Genomic DNA, 14,462 nt, shown 5'->3' on the forward strand with positions numbered 1-14,462 from the left:
CTTGAAGCAAACCTGTTTGGGTCCATATAAAGACTCTCACTGTCATATCTGGATGATATGATAGTGCATAAATATGCATACGCACCCACACACTCCAGCAGCGTGCTGTTGTAGACGTATCCGCTGGTGCAGTAGCAGTTGTATCCGGGGATGTTGTTGACACACACTCCGTTCTTGCACACCTCCGGCTGGAAACGTTTGCACTCGTCTACGTCTGAGAGGGGGAAATAAAACAACAACAACAAATTAGTCTGGATGTTATTTCATCCTAACACCCCTCGGCTGAGGTGTGTGTATGCACGTGTGTGTGTGTGTGTGTGTGTGTCTCTACCTCTGTAGCTGAAGGCTACAGTGGACGATCCAGTGGTGATGTATCCTCTCCCGCTGGGACACAGAGTCAGAAAATCAGCTGCACACACACAAAGAGAAGCCGTCAGTCACCCAACTGATCCTCATCAGCGACGTCCATGTTAGGTACCTTGTACCCGACTTTAATAAACTGCGTCAGCAGCGTCACGTGGCGGACGTGGCCCTCACCTGAGTCCATGGACGGACAGGCGTGATACTGGCAGCCGAGGCCCCAGCCCTCGCCCACCGTGCAGCAGCACTCCTGCTGGCTGGTGTTGGTGGCCAGCAGGCTGCAGGTGCCGCGCTCGTCCAGGTTGTAGTAGCACTCCCTCAGCTCGCCGGGGTGGGCGGGAGGCAGGGGGGGCAGCCCCGCCGCCGCCGCCGCCAGCCCCGCCCCTCCGCCAGGGCGGGAGGGCGAGGAGGGGGAGGACGAGGACGGGAACCGTGGCAGGACGTCTACAGGGGGGTCAGTGAATACATTTACATTTCACTTCACATCCTAAGAGCATGTGACAAAGAAAATTCTTAAATCTTGAATAAAATTTTGTTGTTGAGTGTTGTGATTTTTGCTAACTAGCGGCTGTGTTAAAGGTCCAGTGTGTAAAATTTGGCTTGATTTACATCATAGAGCAACAAGGGTCTTGTTGTCTAGTTTGCTGGCAGATTTTAAGGAAGCCTGCCTAACAGTGCCCTAAATACGAATACGGGCTTCCTTCAAAATGTTCCACCCTGGACCTTTGAGCGCAGGGCAGCAGGCACCTGACGGGACGGTGTCCAAGCACCGTCTGGTGGCGGCGTCAAACTCTTGTCCCGGACGCTCGCACTCGCACATGAAGGAGCCCTCCACGTTCTCGCAGCGGGCGGGGCCGCACACACCGGGCAGGGACACACACTCATCTTCGTCTGGGGCACGACACAGAAGTGCGATGAGGAGGGTGGAGGAGGAAGGGGAGGGACAAAGAGGAATAGAGAGAGAGAGAGAAGCGAGAGACAGGAAGTGGTTGAGGAGCAGGAGGAGAGGATGTTTTTGTTTTACACAATCGCTATCCTAGTAAACATCTGCTCTAATTCATAAAGACATATTAATAACATAGACATCACATAAATATAAATAATATAAAAACATGCAAATTATTCATCTATCAACTTCTCCAATGTCTCCTGGAAACACGCTAGCTGCTAATGCTACGTCACTTTTGACTACTTGAAATATTCCACACCGACAGTAGCTGCGTTTCCATGACCCCTAGAACTACGCAAAACGTAAATATCGCAATAAAAAAAAACTGCTAATGGAAACATTAGCAGTTAGAAAAACGAACTCAAATACGGCTAAGAGGTTTTGACGCTCTCATGAGGAGGTTTTTCAGACGTATCCATATGGAGGTATATCGCAAAGGTGTCATGAAAACACTTTTTTCGCATTTACACGCTGGACGTGACGTACTGGGTCACGTCATCAGCTCACTTCAAGTGTAATGTTTAGATGGAGGAGAACTGTATTGGAAGCGCAGCCAGTGGTGTGTCTCTGATGGGGTCCGTACCTACGCAGGCCTTGCCGTCGGTGGTGGAGATGAAGCCCTGGTGACACACACACTGGTAGGTTCCCATCAGGTTCTGACAGGAGGCGTGTTCCCCGCACACCGTCAGGTTAGCGCACTCGTTGATGTCTGATGGAGAACGAAGAGTGAGGACGTTCCCGGGTTGTGTGTGTGTGTGTGCGCTTGTGTGTAGCGCTGAGACTCACCCACACAGTTGCCCGTCGGTGTGACCCGGTAGCCCGGCTCGCAGGACGTGAAGCAGCGGTAGGAGCCGATGGTGTTCTCGCACCGCTGGGACGCGCAGACTGACCCTCCAGAGGAGACGCACTCATCGATATCTGAGAGGGACGGGGGAGGGGAGTCGACCAATCAGCGCATTTGAACTGTTTATTAATCTTTATTAATCCAACCATCATCACCAGGACATCATCACTTGAGGGTGCGGTCGACTCCATTGTCTTTCTCTCCTCCTTCATCCTTTATTCGCTTCGTGAACTTTATACGCTAAGCACCTCATGCTAGGTGTGGACAGGAAAAATTCACATTTTGGTGTCGTTTATTCGGGATCGCTCGGCCTATTGCCCGGTGTGTAAGGACCTTCAAGGGTGGACACGCTGGTCAAAAAAGCAAAAAGAGAAGCGAAAATCACAAGGGATGCGGAGGCCCTTGTGAAGTCAAGTCCAAATGGTCTCCAGCTGATGTACTCAAGACTGTTGGAGTTTGTCCCCCTGTCACTGCCAGCCTGATCAGTTCATTTGGGGCCAGTGATGAAGGACAAGGGGGCGCTGTGCCCAAGACCCGCCCTCAGCTGTCACTCATGAGTATGCAAAAGCAAGTGAAGATGACAAAAATACACAGTTGACAATACACACAGCCGTGTGTGTGTGTGTGTGTGTGTGTGTACCGAGGCAGGCCGTCCTCTCTGGGTTGGTGGTGAAGCCGCTCTGACACTGGCAGTGGAAGGAGCCCTCGGTGTTCACACAGCGACCGTCCAAACAAACACCGGGCTTCACACACTCGTCCACGTCTGGGGAGCGGAACGCACACACGCACGCACGCACGCGCGTGCACACGCACACACACAGACACACACATTAAGGATCATGTCATTTTTGGAACGTGCCAAAGATGACATCAGCATTACATCACCTCCTCTTACAGGAACATTTGTTTCTACTGTATCTGCAAACGCTCAGAGAATATGGCTCTGTTTGGACCGGTGACTGGAGGACTTGTTCCCAAATAGGAACCAGACCAAAGAAAACTAACTAAGACGCAGGTGCAAATTCAGATTCATTACCGGTTGGGTTGTGTTGTGTGTTTAAATGCCTCTAAGAAAACAGGCCATTTAAAAGTGGTTAACAGGCGGTTTCCATGGCAACCGCCCCAGCACAAGCAGATGATGTGTGCGCCACCTGAGCCCAAAGAGTCAAATGAAAAATATATAGATGTGTTTTTTGTAATCATAACATCACTCCTAGTGCAATCAGCTGAAGCTTCATATGATAAAACAATTTATTCTATATACGGATTCGGTCAGCTGCCAGGATGAGAAGCTTTAACGTTTCAACAAAAAGCGACAACTCATAAAGATTCAGACGAGGGGGAAAGAAGACTTCAGGACTCGTCCTCTGTAATGGCTTCAACACATGCGACATCTGATTTCAGAAACATGTTCCACTCTGACCTCGTCATGGTGATTTTTATTTTCCCAAATATCCAACACTTCTACATCTTGTTTTTATCTGCTCTATGACTCAGAGTGTCTTATTCTGATTTATTATTTTAATATCATTTGTTTTAACTTGTTTATGAATTTGTTACCAAGTATGTAAGACTGTCACATAAAGTTGTTATTCATTGCCGCTGTTTTATTTCACAGAGAAAACTCTGCTAGACTCTCTGACACGGACTCACCGAGGCATGACGTCCTGTTGTCGCTCAGTGTGAATCCCTGGGAACACACACACATGTAGGACCCGGCCGTGTTCACACACTCCCCCCGTGGGAAGCAGAAATCCCCTTCCAGACACTCGTTGATATCTGATCACACACACACACACACACACACACACACACACACACACACAAACACACACAAACACACACACACACACACACACACACACACACACACACACACACACACACACACACACAAAACACACAACACACACACACACACAGATTCTCCGTCATGTTTCCAGACTAAACTCACTCTCACTGTGAGACCAGACAAACCCCCCTGGTGGCGGTGAACTCACCTCGGCACTGCCTCCCCAGGCCGAAGGTCCGATATCCGGGGCGGCAGTCGCACCTGAAGGAGCCGAGGGTGTTCACACACACTCGCTCTGCCTCGCACGCGCCGCTGCTCGCACACTCGTCAATATCTGGAGCGATGCAGAGGGGCGGGGTGGGAAGAACTCAATCAATGATTCTGAAAGACTCCAGTCTGACACAAAGTGAAGGACTGCCACAATATAGGAGTGTGTCTGTGAGTGTGTGCGTGTGTGTTTCTGTGTGTTATCACCTTTGCAGGAGCCATCTTGGTGGCTGTATCCAGGCTGACAGGAAACACAGTGGTACGATCCCAATGTGTTCACACACCGCTGACCAGGACACTGGGAGGCCTGAGTACACTCATCCACGTCTAAGACACACACACACACACACACACACACACACACACACACACACGTTAAAGTCAGCTAATATGACAGCACTAGAAGGTTGATCAGAGTTAAGTTAAGTTCATATGCTCGCAGGTTTTATTAATGTTCAGATGATGTTAAAATATCTCTGTTCAAAGCGAACTGTACTGTTCTGGAGACACCGGTAGCAAATGTGTAAATCTTTATTTTTATGCCTGTAGTTTTATTCTCTTTTATTCTCTGTGTTATATGTTTGCTGTATCCGTCTAACTATGGACCCTTCGTTTGAAATAAAGAATAAAGTAAGTAAAGTAATGTCCTGTGTGTTTTTGTATTTTTGTGTGCGTGTGTGTGTGCACGCATGCTTACCTGCACACTTTCCGTTGACAGAGCGGTAGCCCTGCTGGCAGCTCACACAGCTGTAAGATCCCTCTGCGTTCACACACTGCTGCCCAGGACAAGGGTCGCCAGCCTCACACTCATTAATATCTGCAGAGAGAATGGGCAATGGATGAATGTGCACGTGCGTGCATGTTTGTGTGTGTGTGTCCGTGTGTGTTTGAAATTGTTTTTATTGTCAAATGCACCTGTGCACTGCCTGTTGATGAGTGTGTATCCTGCTCGACATGAAACGCAGCGATACGATCCCAGAGCGTTCACACACATCTGGCCGGGACACTGAGATGGGTCTGCACACTCGTCCACATCTGAACAAACACAATCACACCCAGAGAAGAAAGAAACACAATAAATATCTTGTTAAGTTATATATAGAGCATGGTAAAAAAAAAAAATCACAATCAATTTGCGATTAATCGCGAGTTAACTCAGGACTCTAATGCGATTAATCGCGATTAAAAATTTAGACTGACAGCCCTAATATTTACACAACAAATTCTAAAAATAAGCGTATTGTATTGTTAAGTGCATAAACAGATCCACCTCCTTACCTGTGCAGGTGTTGTTCTGGAGCCTCAAACCATGGCGACACACGCAGCGGTAGCTTCCTGGCGTGTTCTCACAGCGCCCGTTGGAGCAGGGAGCCTGATGGCACTCGTCGATGTCTGCAGACAAACGTGTCGGAGAGACTCAGCAGAGAACCTGACCGCTAAACTCAGTCTTTTCTCACATGGACAACTGAGAGTATCCCACTAAACTGAAGAAGAAGAAGAAGAAGAAGAAGAAGAAGAAGAAGAAGAAGAAGAAGAAGAAGAAGAAGAAGAAGAAAAGGTGCGTTCAACCTGTGCAGATCCGGTTGAGGAGTCTGTATCCGGGCTGACAGGACACACAGCGGTACGAGCCCTGGCTGTTGATGCACTCCTGACCCGGACACTGGAGGGCGTCGTCACACTCGTCCACATCTGAAGCACACAGCAAGTACATTACGAATAAATAAAGCCCAATTATATATATATTTTTTTTTTGGGATGCAGGTCACTTTCAAAGCTGAGGCTGCGTTGTGTCCTTACCTGTGCAGGTGTTGCCGCTGAACTTGTAACCAAGGCGACAGACACACCTGTAGCTGCCCGGCGTGTTGTCACAGCGGCCGTTGCCGCAGGGATTGTTCTGGCACTCGTCCACATCTGAGGGGGAGACGGGGCGACTCGCTGTCAGATGTGACATCGTGTCACGGAAGCAAAGCCAACAAACAGGAAGCAGACGTCACCTTGACAGCTGGTCTGCTGGTTGCTGCTCCTGTATCCAGACGGGCAAACACACCTGTAGCTGCCAGCTGCGTTCACACACTGCCCCACTGGACACACAGCGGGAGACTGAGCGCACTCGTTCACATCTACACACACACACACACACACACACACACACACACACACACACACACACACACACACACACACACACACACACACACACACACACACAGATGAACACGTATTGTGTTAATATAAGCTGGTTAAATGGATCCCGTAAAATCAGAAGTGAATCATGCTAATATCCGCATATCAATTAGTATCCAAACTATTTAAAAAAAAAAAAGAACAGATAATAAACAGATGAGATGTGTTTGTGTGTGTGTGTGTGTGTGTGTGTGTGTGTGTTCATGCACACTCACCTTGGCAGTACGTGCGCTGAGAGTTGAGTTGGTAACCTGGATCACACACACAGGTGTGTTTTCCGCCGGGCTGATCGACGCAGCGTCCGCGTCCACAAACAGCCGGTCTGCTCTCACACACACTTCGCACTGCTGCGCACGCACACACACAAACACACACACACAGATACAGACTCCTTACTCTTGTGCCATTTATAGTTTGTGTGTGTGAACTGCCCGATTAGCAGTTCCTGTTTGTCGTTTGTGGTTGGTGCTGCTGTGATTTCGCTGCCCTCCTCGCTTTGCTTCCGGACAACAATGTGGTTCAAATTGGGAATTTCATATTCGTATATGATAGAAAGTGTAATTCCAAAAAATGGGCTTCAAACTATTTTGGCTTCTCAAAAAGACTGTTGCTGGCTAACATGCATTGACAGGTATGCCTGTGTATGTGTGTGCGTGTGTGCGCGCGCATGACTTCCCACACAAAGCAAAGACAGATGCCTGTTTGCCTGTTTTGAGACTCTAAATAATAACAGAAAGCAGAATACAGTGTGTCCTCGAGGTCTGCAGTCTCGCTTCGGTTACAGCCACACTCTGTGTGGTGGAGGAATGCTTTGATGTGCAGCAATCTTGGCGTTGTCTCGGCGCTCCCTCCGCCCCAGCGTCTACTCACTCTGGACTCGACTCGTGGGCCTGGCAGTCGGCAGAGGGACTCCTCCGCTTGGCCTCGACCCGTGTCCCTGGCTGTTGGGCTGGGCGGACAGAGAATCGCCTCGAGTTGACGGTTGAACGGGTTGACTGCTCGCTGAGGACCGATTAGATTTGAGATGAATTAATCGCTTCCTGTTTTGTTTCTTACCAGATGCAAAGTGTAAGCTGAAGGACACAGTAGAGTAGATCGTCTTTTTTGTCTTTGTAGGATCGCAATGACAACAAGGATGGAAGTGCAAACCTTCAGGTAGCAATAGTATAGGTAGCAAATAATGAATAAACAAACTGATACCTTGCCTCCCGGTGGTCTGAGGCTGCTGTCCTGCTCGTGATGAAGAGGAATCAGGTTGGTTCTGTGGCGTTCTAGGTTGGTTTGGACTCCATGGTTTGTCCTGTGTGGTTGTAGTTCCAGCGCTGCCTGGTTGAATAGGCCTGGAGATGGGGGGACTGGCTGGACGGGGGTGAGGCTCGCGCTGTACAGGTGGTGTCTGGGGCCTGGGCTGGGACTGGGGAGTCTGGGGGCGTGTCAATGGAGACTGGGGCCTGGGCTGAGGTAGGGACTGTGGTGGTGGAGACTGGGGCCTTGGCTGAGGTAGGGTCTGGGATGGTGGAGACTGGGGTTGTGACTGAGGAGACTGGGGCCTGGGTTGGAACTGGGGAGTCTGGGGTCGTGTCACTGGAGACTGGGGCCTTGGCTGGGACTGGGGAGTCTGGGGTTGAGGCTGAGGAGACTGGGGCCTTGGCTGGTACTGGGGAGTCTGGGGTCGTGTCACTGGAGACTGGGGCCTTGGCTGGGACTGGGGAGTCTGGGGTTGAGGCTGAGGAGACTGGGGCCTTGGCTGGTACTGGGGAGTCTGGGGTTGTGTCACTGGAAACTGGGGTTGTGGCTGAGGAGACTGGGGTGGACTAGGTCTGGAGTGGGTATGTGTATGTGTATGTGTACTTCCAGTTGACCCTCTGCTGGATCCAGTTACTGAAGATGCATCAGGTCCAGCTCCGGTAGAGGGTTTCTGCAGCACTGTAGAGGTGCTGCTGCTGGAGCCAGCTCTAAAATCTGAAAAGGAAGGAACAGAAGAATAGAAGCTGATTCTGCAGCAAAAAAGCAAAAAATTCTGGTTTAGCAGCAACACAGGTTTGAGTCCAGCAAGCACTGGGGTTTGATCGAAACGCTGTACCCTGATTCCCGCTGCCGGTGTGGGTTACCAATGAAACCCCTCTGTTTCCCAGCTGCTCAGTGACTCTCTGGTTGAACTGGAGAGCCGAGGCTGAGTACTGATAACCAGGACCGGCTGGACAGATCTCCCTAAAGGCCACTATATGGAGAGGACAAAAAAAAACACAGTAAGAAGGAAGAAGGAGAAATGTGAGGTGTGATGTTCACGTTTGCATTTCAAATTGTGAGACAAAGCTAGAGTGAGCCATGATCTTTTGCCAAGTATCACTGGGTTAAAACAGCCGCCCCTTGTGGGACTCAAACTCGCACACTTTCAGGCCTCGTTGGCGCAGTAGGCAGCGCGTCAGTCTCATAATCTGAAGGTCGTGAGTTCGAGCCTCACACGGGGCAGTGTTTTTGATCAGGTGACAATAAGCTGCAAAGCCACGTGCTTTGTCACACACAATGCAATGCAAACATGGACATCACTCCGCACATTGACTCCCGACTGAAACAGCTTTACTATACCATAGATGGGACCATTTGCAACATCACTCTGCTCTTGCAAAAATAATTTTCCGTTGGTTTATTAGGGACCTCTTGGAAAAAGAATTGTCTGACACTAAAAACACAATCATTTTCCACCTTCTCCAGGCCTCGTTGGCGCAGTAGGCAGCGCGTCAGTCTCATAATCTGAAGGTCGTGAGTTCGAGCCTCACACGGGGCAACTCTTTTAAACAAATCACGCAAAGCTGCTTTATTACAGACAATGCAATGCAGACATGGACATCACACCTCACATGACACGTACACTGACCCCCAACTGAATCAGTTTTACTGAGTCATGAAAGGACCACTGTCAACATCGCTCAGCTCTTATAAAATAATATTTTGTTGGTTTGTGATGGAGCTCTTTGTAACCTGTGACAAAAAAGGACAAAAAAACCCTTGTCTTTCAAAACCCCACTTGTACATGAATGCTATTTTGTTGCAACAATTTTCCACCATCTCCAGGCCTCGTTGGCGCAGTAGGCAGCGCGTCAGTCTCATAATCTGAAGGTCGTGAGTTCGAGCCTCACACGGGGCAGTGTTTTTGATCAGGTGACAATAAGCTGCAAAGCCACGTGCTTTGTCACACACAATGCAATGCAAACATGGACCACACTCCGCACATTGACTCCCGACTGAAACAGCTTTACTGTGCCATAGATGGGACCATTTGCAACATCACTTTGCTCTTGTAAAATAATTTTCCGTTGGTTTATTAGGGACCTCTTGGCGAAATAAAATTGTCTAACGCTAAAAAACACAATCATTTTCCACCATCTCCAGGCCTCGTTGGCGCAGTAGGCAGCGCGTCAGTCTCATAATCTGAAGGTCGTGAGTTCGAGCCTCACACGGGGCAACTCTTTTAACGAGGTAACAAAACCATGTCTCATTTGTGTGTGAATAGGATTGAGCCACATCTAAAAGGAATAGGGTACAGGTGCTCAATGTGCAAAATTTGAGGTACAATTTAATGTCCACATTTGCGTTTCATAATATTAGACAAGCTTTGTTGTTAACCATTTCAATTTGCGGACCATTTCCACCTCATTAAAAAAAAAAAAAAGTTGCTCCGTGTGAGGCTTCATGTAATGGCATCATCTCATTTCATGAGCTTTTAAAGTCATTTAAAATTCATTTAAAATTCCATGGACAGTTGACCAACCTGATCCAAAGTAGGGACATCTCTGGCAGTCTGGTCCCCAGGCTTTCCCAACTCGACTGCAGCAGCAGATCTGTTTGGTGATGTTCCTGAGGATGTGAAGGGAGCAGGATGATGGACCCTGACCCGAGCCCAGAACGCGGAAGCACTGACCCTTCTCTTCTGATATCACGGTGTGGGCTGCAGGAGACACACGGCAGAACAACAAAGTGAGTAAGAAAAAAGAACTGCATGAAGCTCATTGGGAAATCCATCGAGATGTGGACAAAGCTCGACATGCACGACCAGTAACATGCTGCTCGCTCCCAGCGATCCAGCCAAACAGAGACTTAGCAGCATGCTCTGACATCACGGCCACCGTGTTTCCACGAGAACATGAAAATGAAGCAGAAGTTTGATTTTGTAGCTCGCTACGGGTTTTTACTTATTTGGAACCAGGACCAAAAAACACAATTTTAATCGAGCTGACTTCTAACATTCCATGTTGGAACTATTCAGTTTTTGGGTCACACCGCACAGAAGGAAATCTGGATCCAATAATGGACAAGCAGCTAACTGATGGAGGTAAGTACAATGGTTTTTATTACAACTTATCTAAGGAGGAAATTCATCGTATCATCTGTAAACTCAACCACTAACACTTATGGCCCAACCTCAGGGAGCCGAATGGGATTTGCACATGGTTTCTACATGGTTTAAAAGATGGGTGTTTCCACCAGCTGTGGTGTAAATACAATCTCTGTGCAGAAACCACGTCTTTGATTTCTTGAGATTTTGTGGTGGGCTGTGGCTTTCACTTTCCAAAAAAGGAAGACAAGCAGCACAAGCAGGAACAAACAGCCAAGGCACAATGGAGCAGCTGAGTCTCCAAGAAATTACATTTCACTCAACATATGATCATTTACTGTTTTCTTGAGTATTGATAAATTCTCTCATTTCATTTAAGTGACAAAGTGTTATTTAGACTTTTGTTGTTTTTTAACCTCAAATTTAACTGAAATTAGAGGGCAAAAACATGTAATTTCCAGGAGGCATAATACACACAGTTTACGACTAAGAAAGACAAAGAATACACACATCACACAAACAGTTGACACCTATAATACATACACATATCATCCAGCCAGCTTGAGAGCAACAGAGAGGTGAGACAATGAACAAATCAGCCTTGATTATAGTGTTGTCATTAGTTACTCGGCGGACCAGCATCTTGGAGTAGAGCCACGCCCATTTTTCCTCTTCCTCCTCCTCCTCCTCTTCTTCAGTGCCGGTCAGAATAAGCAGAGCACCAGTCAGGCTTCTCAAAACCCATCTGAGCCCCAGACTTTGGCCTGATCTCGCTGCCTTTCAGCAGACCAAAGCGGTCCTCTGACGTTTAGTAGGAAAACGATCCAACTGACATCAGCTGGTTGAAGAACAGCCCTCGCCTGACTTCTCACTGGCTAATAAACAGTTGAATTCTCCTGCAGTTGTAGATATTTATAGGGCCGGATAGTCATGCAAAAGCAAAAATAGTCGCTGAAAAAAATACATCATCTCATGGGCAAAAACTTTTGTATATTTTATTATTTTCTTTTAAAGGTCTCACGTCACACAAAACCCACTGTAAAAATAACCTGTGGCCTATCAGTTCACCGACAGGTTGCTCCACTTTTGCAAAAAAGTTAAAGCTAAAATTGCCTGTTTGGCGCAAACAAAATGAAATGGAACATTTTGTGATGTCACAAACGGCTCATATACCTGTCCCAGGTTAGTGACAACACTCCCAGTCAGGTACCTGCTTTGATAGTGCCTTGTTTTTGTCTTCCTGAACATGAAGAACACATCAGTTTCAGCAGGAAGCTATAAACAGAGAGCTAAATATCCAATTTTTATTTCATTGCACAAGGTTGCAAAGATATAAAATAATAAATACCTGAAAAATGGCAGAATATGGGACCATTAATGCCTATATGCTAATAATATACGGTACGTAATAACACTGACATGAAGCTCCACAAGGGAGAAATAAACTGAAGCTTTGGCGATATAGACAGATTTAGGCAGCGAGAGCTCAAATGGCTCCAAGAAGTTCTGATCTGGAGTCTGTCATATTCCTCATTTCATTCCCAAGCCGGCGGCGTGCACGTGGGGTTTGTTTACGTGCGTACGTGCGTGCGTGCGATACTTACAGATGCAGATTCCATGTGTGGCGTCGAGGATGAACCCCAACCTGCACACACAGCTAAAGCTTCCCCGAGTGTTCACACAGATCCCGTTCTCACACAGCCCCGGCTGGAGGCACTCATTCACGTCTACACACACACACACGCACACACACACACACGTTACTGCACATTCTTCTCTTTCTGGCTAATTGTGCAACAGCAAAAAATGTGGATTAGACTCTGAAAACGTCAACAAGGAGAGTGCAGTGCGTTGGATGAGGACAGAGAGCTGAAACTGAGAAGAGACGCCTCGTTTGTAACTTCAGCTCCTTCAGGAGTTCTGCGTGTTTGACCAGCGGAACTCCACAGGACTGAAGACAGCGACCCAAACAACAGCCAGATACTGAATCAAAATGCGTGTGTGTGTGTGGGTGTGTAAAGCAAGCTCACCCACGCATTGCGTTCCATTGCCCCGCTCATAACCAGCAGGACAGCTATTGTTGGTCTGACCTGAAGACCAATCAGGTTGATTAATATCTACTGCATGACGCCACGAAATACAAAGAAGAAAAATCACAAAAATCATTTTCAAATTGAACCAGAGGTGATTTGTTACCTCCTCACAAAGACAAACTACTGTCATACAGCAGATGGCTGTGTTTGTTTTATGCAACTCTATTTAAAATGAACTAATAAATCCTGAAAGGAGATCATCAGAAAATGGATAAATATAAGAAACAACCTGGTGTGTGTTGTTTGACTCTCTCTGGCTATGTTTTTGTGCGACCGTTGTCCCACAGAGCAGCATTCCATTGCTGTTAGTCAGCTCTGCATGGACAAAGCATCTCTACTGACTCGGTCCATGCTGTGTGTGAGAGTGTGTGTACGAGTGTGTGTGCATGTGTGCACAATAATTTTGGATAGTTATATAAGCTGCTCCTGGTGGAATGCCTCCAGCATATTTCAGTAATAAAGTATCCTAGGAAAAATATCCCTCTGTGTATGTGTGTGTGTGTGTGTGTGTGTGTGTGTGTGTGTGTGTGTGTGTGTGTGTGTATCAGAACTCTCAGTTATTGTTGGTCAAGTCTTATCTGTACCACAGTGGTATTTTTGGAAAAACATTATCACTACCTTTAACCTCAAAATAAACTTTCCACGGATGTCTTCTATCGGAAAGTTTCCAACAAAGTACAAACACTATATATGGATGAGTGTGTTTCTGTGTGTGTACCTATACTGTCAGAGGGACAGAGGACGCAGTCGGTGATCCCCCAGGCCTTTCCAAGCCCTTTACAGCACATTTCCCTGCTCCTCAGGCCAGGCAGAGGAGAACTGCACTACAGACACACACACATACACAAGGGCAGGGTTCACACACACAGTATGGAAAAAAAATCCAAATCATCATGGGTAAAGAAAATGGATAACATCATGATAATAAACATTAATTGCATTAGGAAAACGGTTCTCGCTGAGTTTTTCCACCCACCCACCCACCCATCCATCCATCCATCCATCCATCCATCCATCCAATCATATCCTGCACTCAAGGTTGCAGGGTTGCTCAAGTTCAGTTCATCTAAGGACATCAGCAAGCAGGTATGTACAGTTTCCTGAAATCTGTGTGTGTCTGTATGTGTGTGTGTGTGTGTATGTGTGTGTGTGTGTGTGTGTGTGTGTGTTTTGGTTTGGTTTTTGGGGGGGGGGGGGTTTAAGAAAAAATGTATGATTTTAAGCAGCAATACTGCAAGTGCCCATTGGGCAGAACGGACTGCGCTTATCCTGGCACACCGGATGGAAAATTTCCTGAAGCCAGTGGATTTATCTTACATCTCCATCTAGCAACCACCGAGGGGAAGAAAGCCATTGGACAAACCTCAAATTCTAAGTCAGCCAATGAGATTTTTTTTCGCTGGCATTTGGGGCAGCAGATTTGAAACGGTCAGTGTCTTCTTTTGTGGTTTTTAAGGGCAGTAAATAGCCGTTAGCCCTTCCTGCTTTGTCTTCAACAACAAAACCACCTGCTGGTCCAGCAAGCCAAAATTTTTTGAAAGTACAAGAACATCTGTCTCGTCTCTTTTGTGTTAAACACATTTCATCCTGAAGAGAAAAACCTTCATAGTAGCATGAAAGTGGTTGAGGTCATTGTC

General features: G+C 47.3%; 1 protein-coding gene and 4 non-coding genes across 5 annotated transcripts in view; 4 read left to right on the plus strand and 1 right to left on the minus strand.

Annotated features, from left to right (window-relative positions):
• Positions 1-14,462, minus strand: part of ltbp4 (latent transforming growth factor beta binding protein 4) — a 36,753-nt gene that overhangs the window by 3,939 nt on the left and 18,352 nt on the right. Inside the window, exons 9-32 of the mRNA XM_076049853.1 lie at positions 13,544-13,649; positions 12,763-12,822; positions 12,337-12,459; positions 10,169-10,345; positions 8,480-8,617; positions 7,597-8,358; positions 7,267-7,398; positions 6,612-6,740; positions 6,207-6,332; positions 6,010-6,123; positions 5,782-5,901; positions 5,491-5,604; positions 5,128-5,247; positions 4,910-5,029; positions 4,420-4,539; positions 4,154-4,279; positions 3,807-3,932; positions 2,794-2,916; positions 2,096-2,227; positions 1,893-2,018; positions 1,108-1,251; positions 538-804; positions 332-409; positions 86-214 (exon numbers count right to left, since the gene is read on the minus strand). Coding sequence (XP_075905968.1) covers positions 86-214; positions 332-409; positions 538-804; positions 1,108-1,251; positions 1,893-2,018; positions 2,096-2,227; positions 2,794-2,916; positions 3,807-3,932; positions 4,154-4,279; positions 4,420-4,539; positions 4,910-5,029; positions 5,128-5,247; positions 5,491-5,604; positions 5,782-5,901; positions 6,010-6,123; positions 6,207-6,332; positions 6,612-6,740; positions 7,267-7,398; positions 7,597-8,358; positions 8,480-8,617; positions 10,169-10,345; positions 12,337-12,459; positions 12,763-12,822; positions 13,544-13,649 — 3,712 coding nt within the window. The remainder of the gene's footprint in view (positions 1-85; positions 215-331; positions 410-537; positions 805-1,107; positions 1,252-1,892; positions 2,019-2,095; positions 2,228-2,793; positions 2,917-3,806; positions 3,933-4,153; positions 4,280-4,419; positions 4,540-4,909; positions 5,030-5,127; positions 5,248-5,490; positions 5,605-5,781; positions 5,902-6,009; positions 6,124-6,206; positions 6,333-6,611; positions 6,741-7,266; positions 7,399-7,596; positions 8,359-8,479; positions 8,618-10,168; positions 10,346-12,336; positions 12,460-12,762; positions 12,823-13,543; positions 13,650-14,462) is intronic.
• trnam-cau (transfer RNA methionine (anticodon CAU)) lies at positions 8,796-8,868 on the plus strand. The gene has a single exon. It is a non-coding gene; the product is annotated as a tRNA-Met (tRNA).
• Positions 9,112-9,184, plus strand: trnam-cau (transfer RNA methionine (anticodon CAU)). The gene has a single exon. It is a non-coding gene; the product is annotated as a tRNA-Met (tRNA).
• On the plus strand, positions 9,472-9,544 carry trnam-cau (transfer RNA methionine (anticodon CAU)). Its single transcript has one exon. It is a non-coding gene; the product is annotated as a tRNA-Met (tRNA).
• trnam-cau (transfer RNA methionine (anticodon CAU)) lies at positions 9,790-9,862 on the plus strand. Its single transcript has one exon. It is a non-coding gene; the product is annotated as a tRNA-Met (tRNA).

This window comes from Nelusetta ayraudi, unplaced genomic scaffold (genome assembly GCF_046127955.1).
Source record: "Nelusetta ayraudi isolate G7.1 ecotype Tasmania unplaced genomic scaffold, CSIRO-AGI_Nayr_v1 ptg000120l, whole genome shotgun sequence".
NCBI classification, from domain to species: domain Eukaryota; kingdom Metazoa; phylum Chordata; class Actinopteri; order Tetraodontiformes; family Monacanthidae; genus Nelusetta; species Nelusetta ayraudi.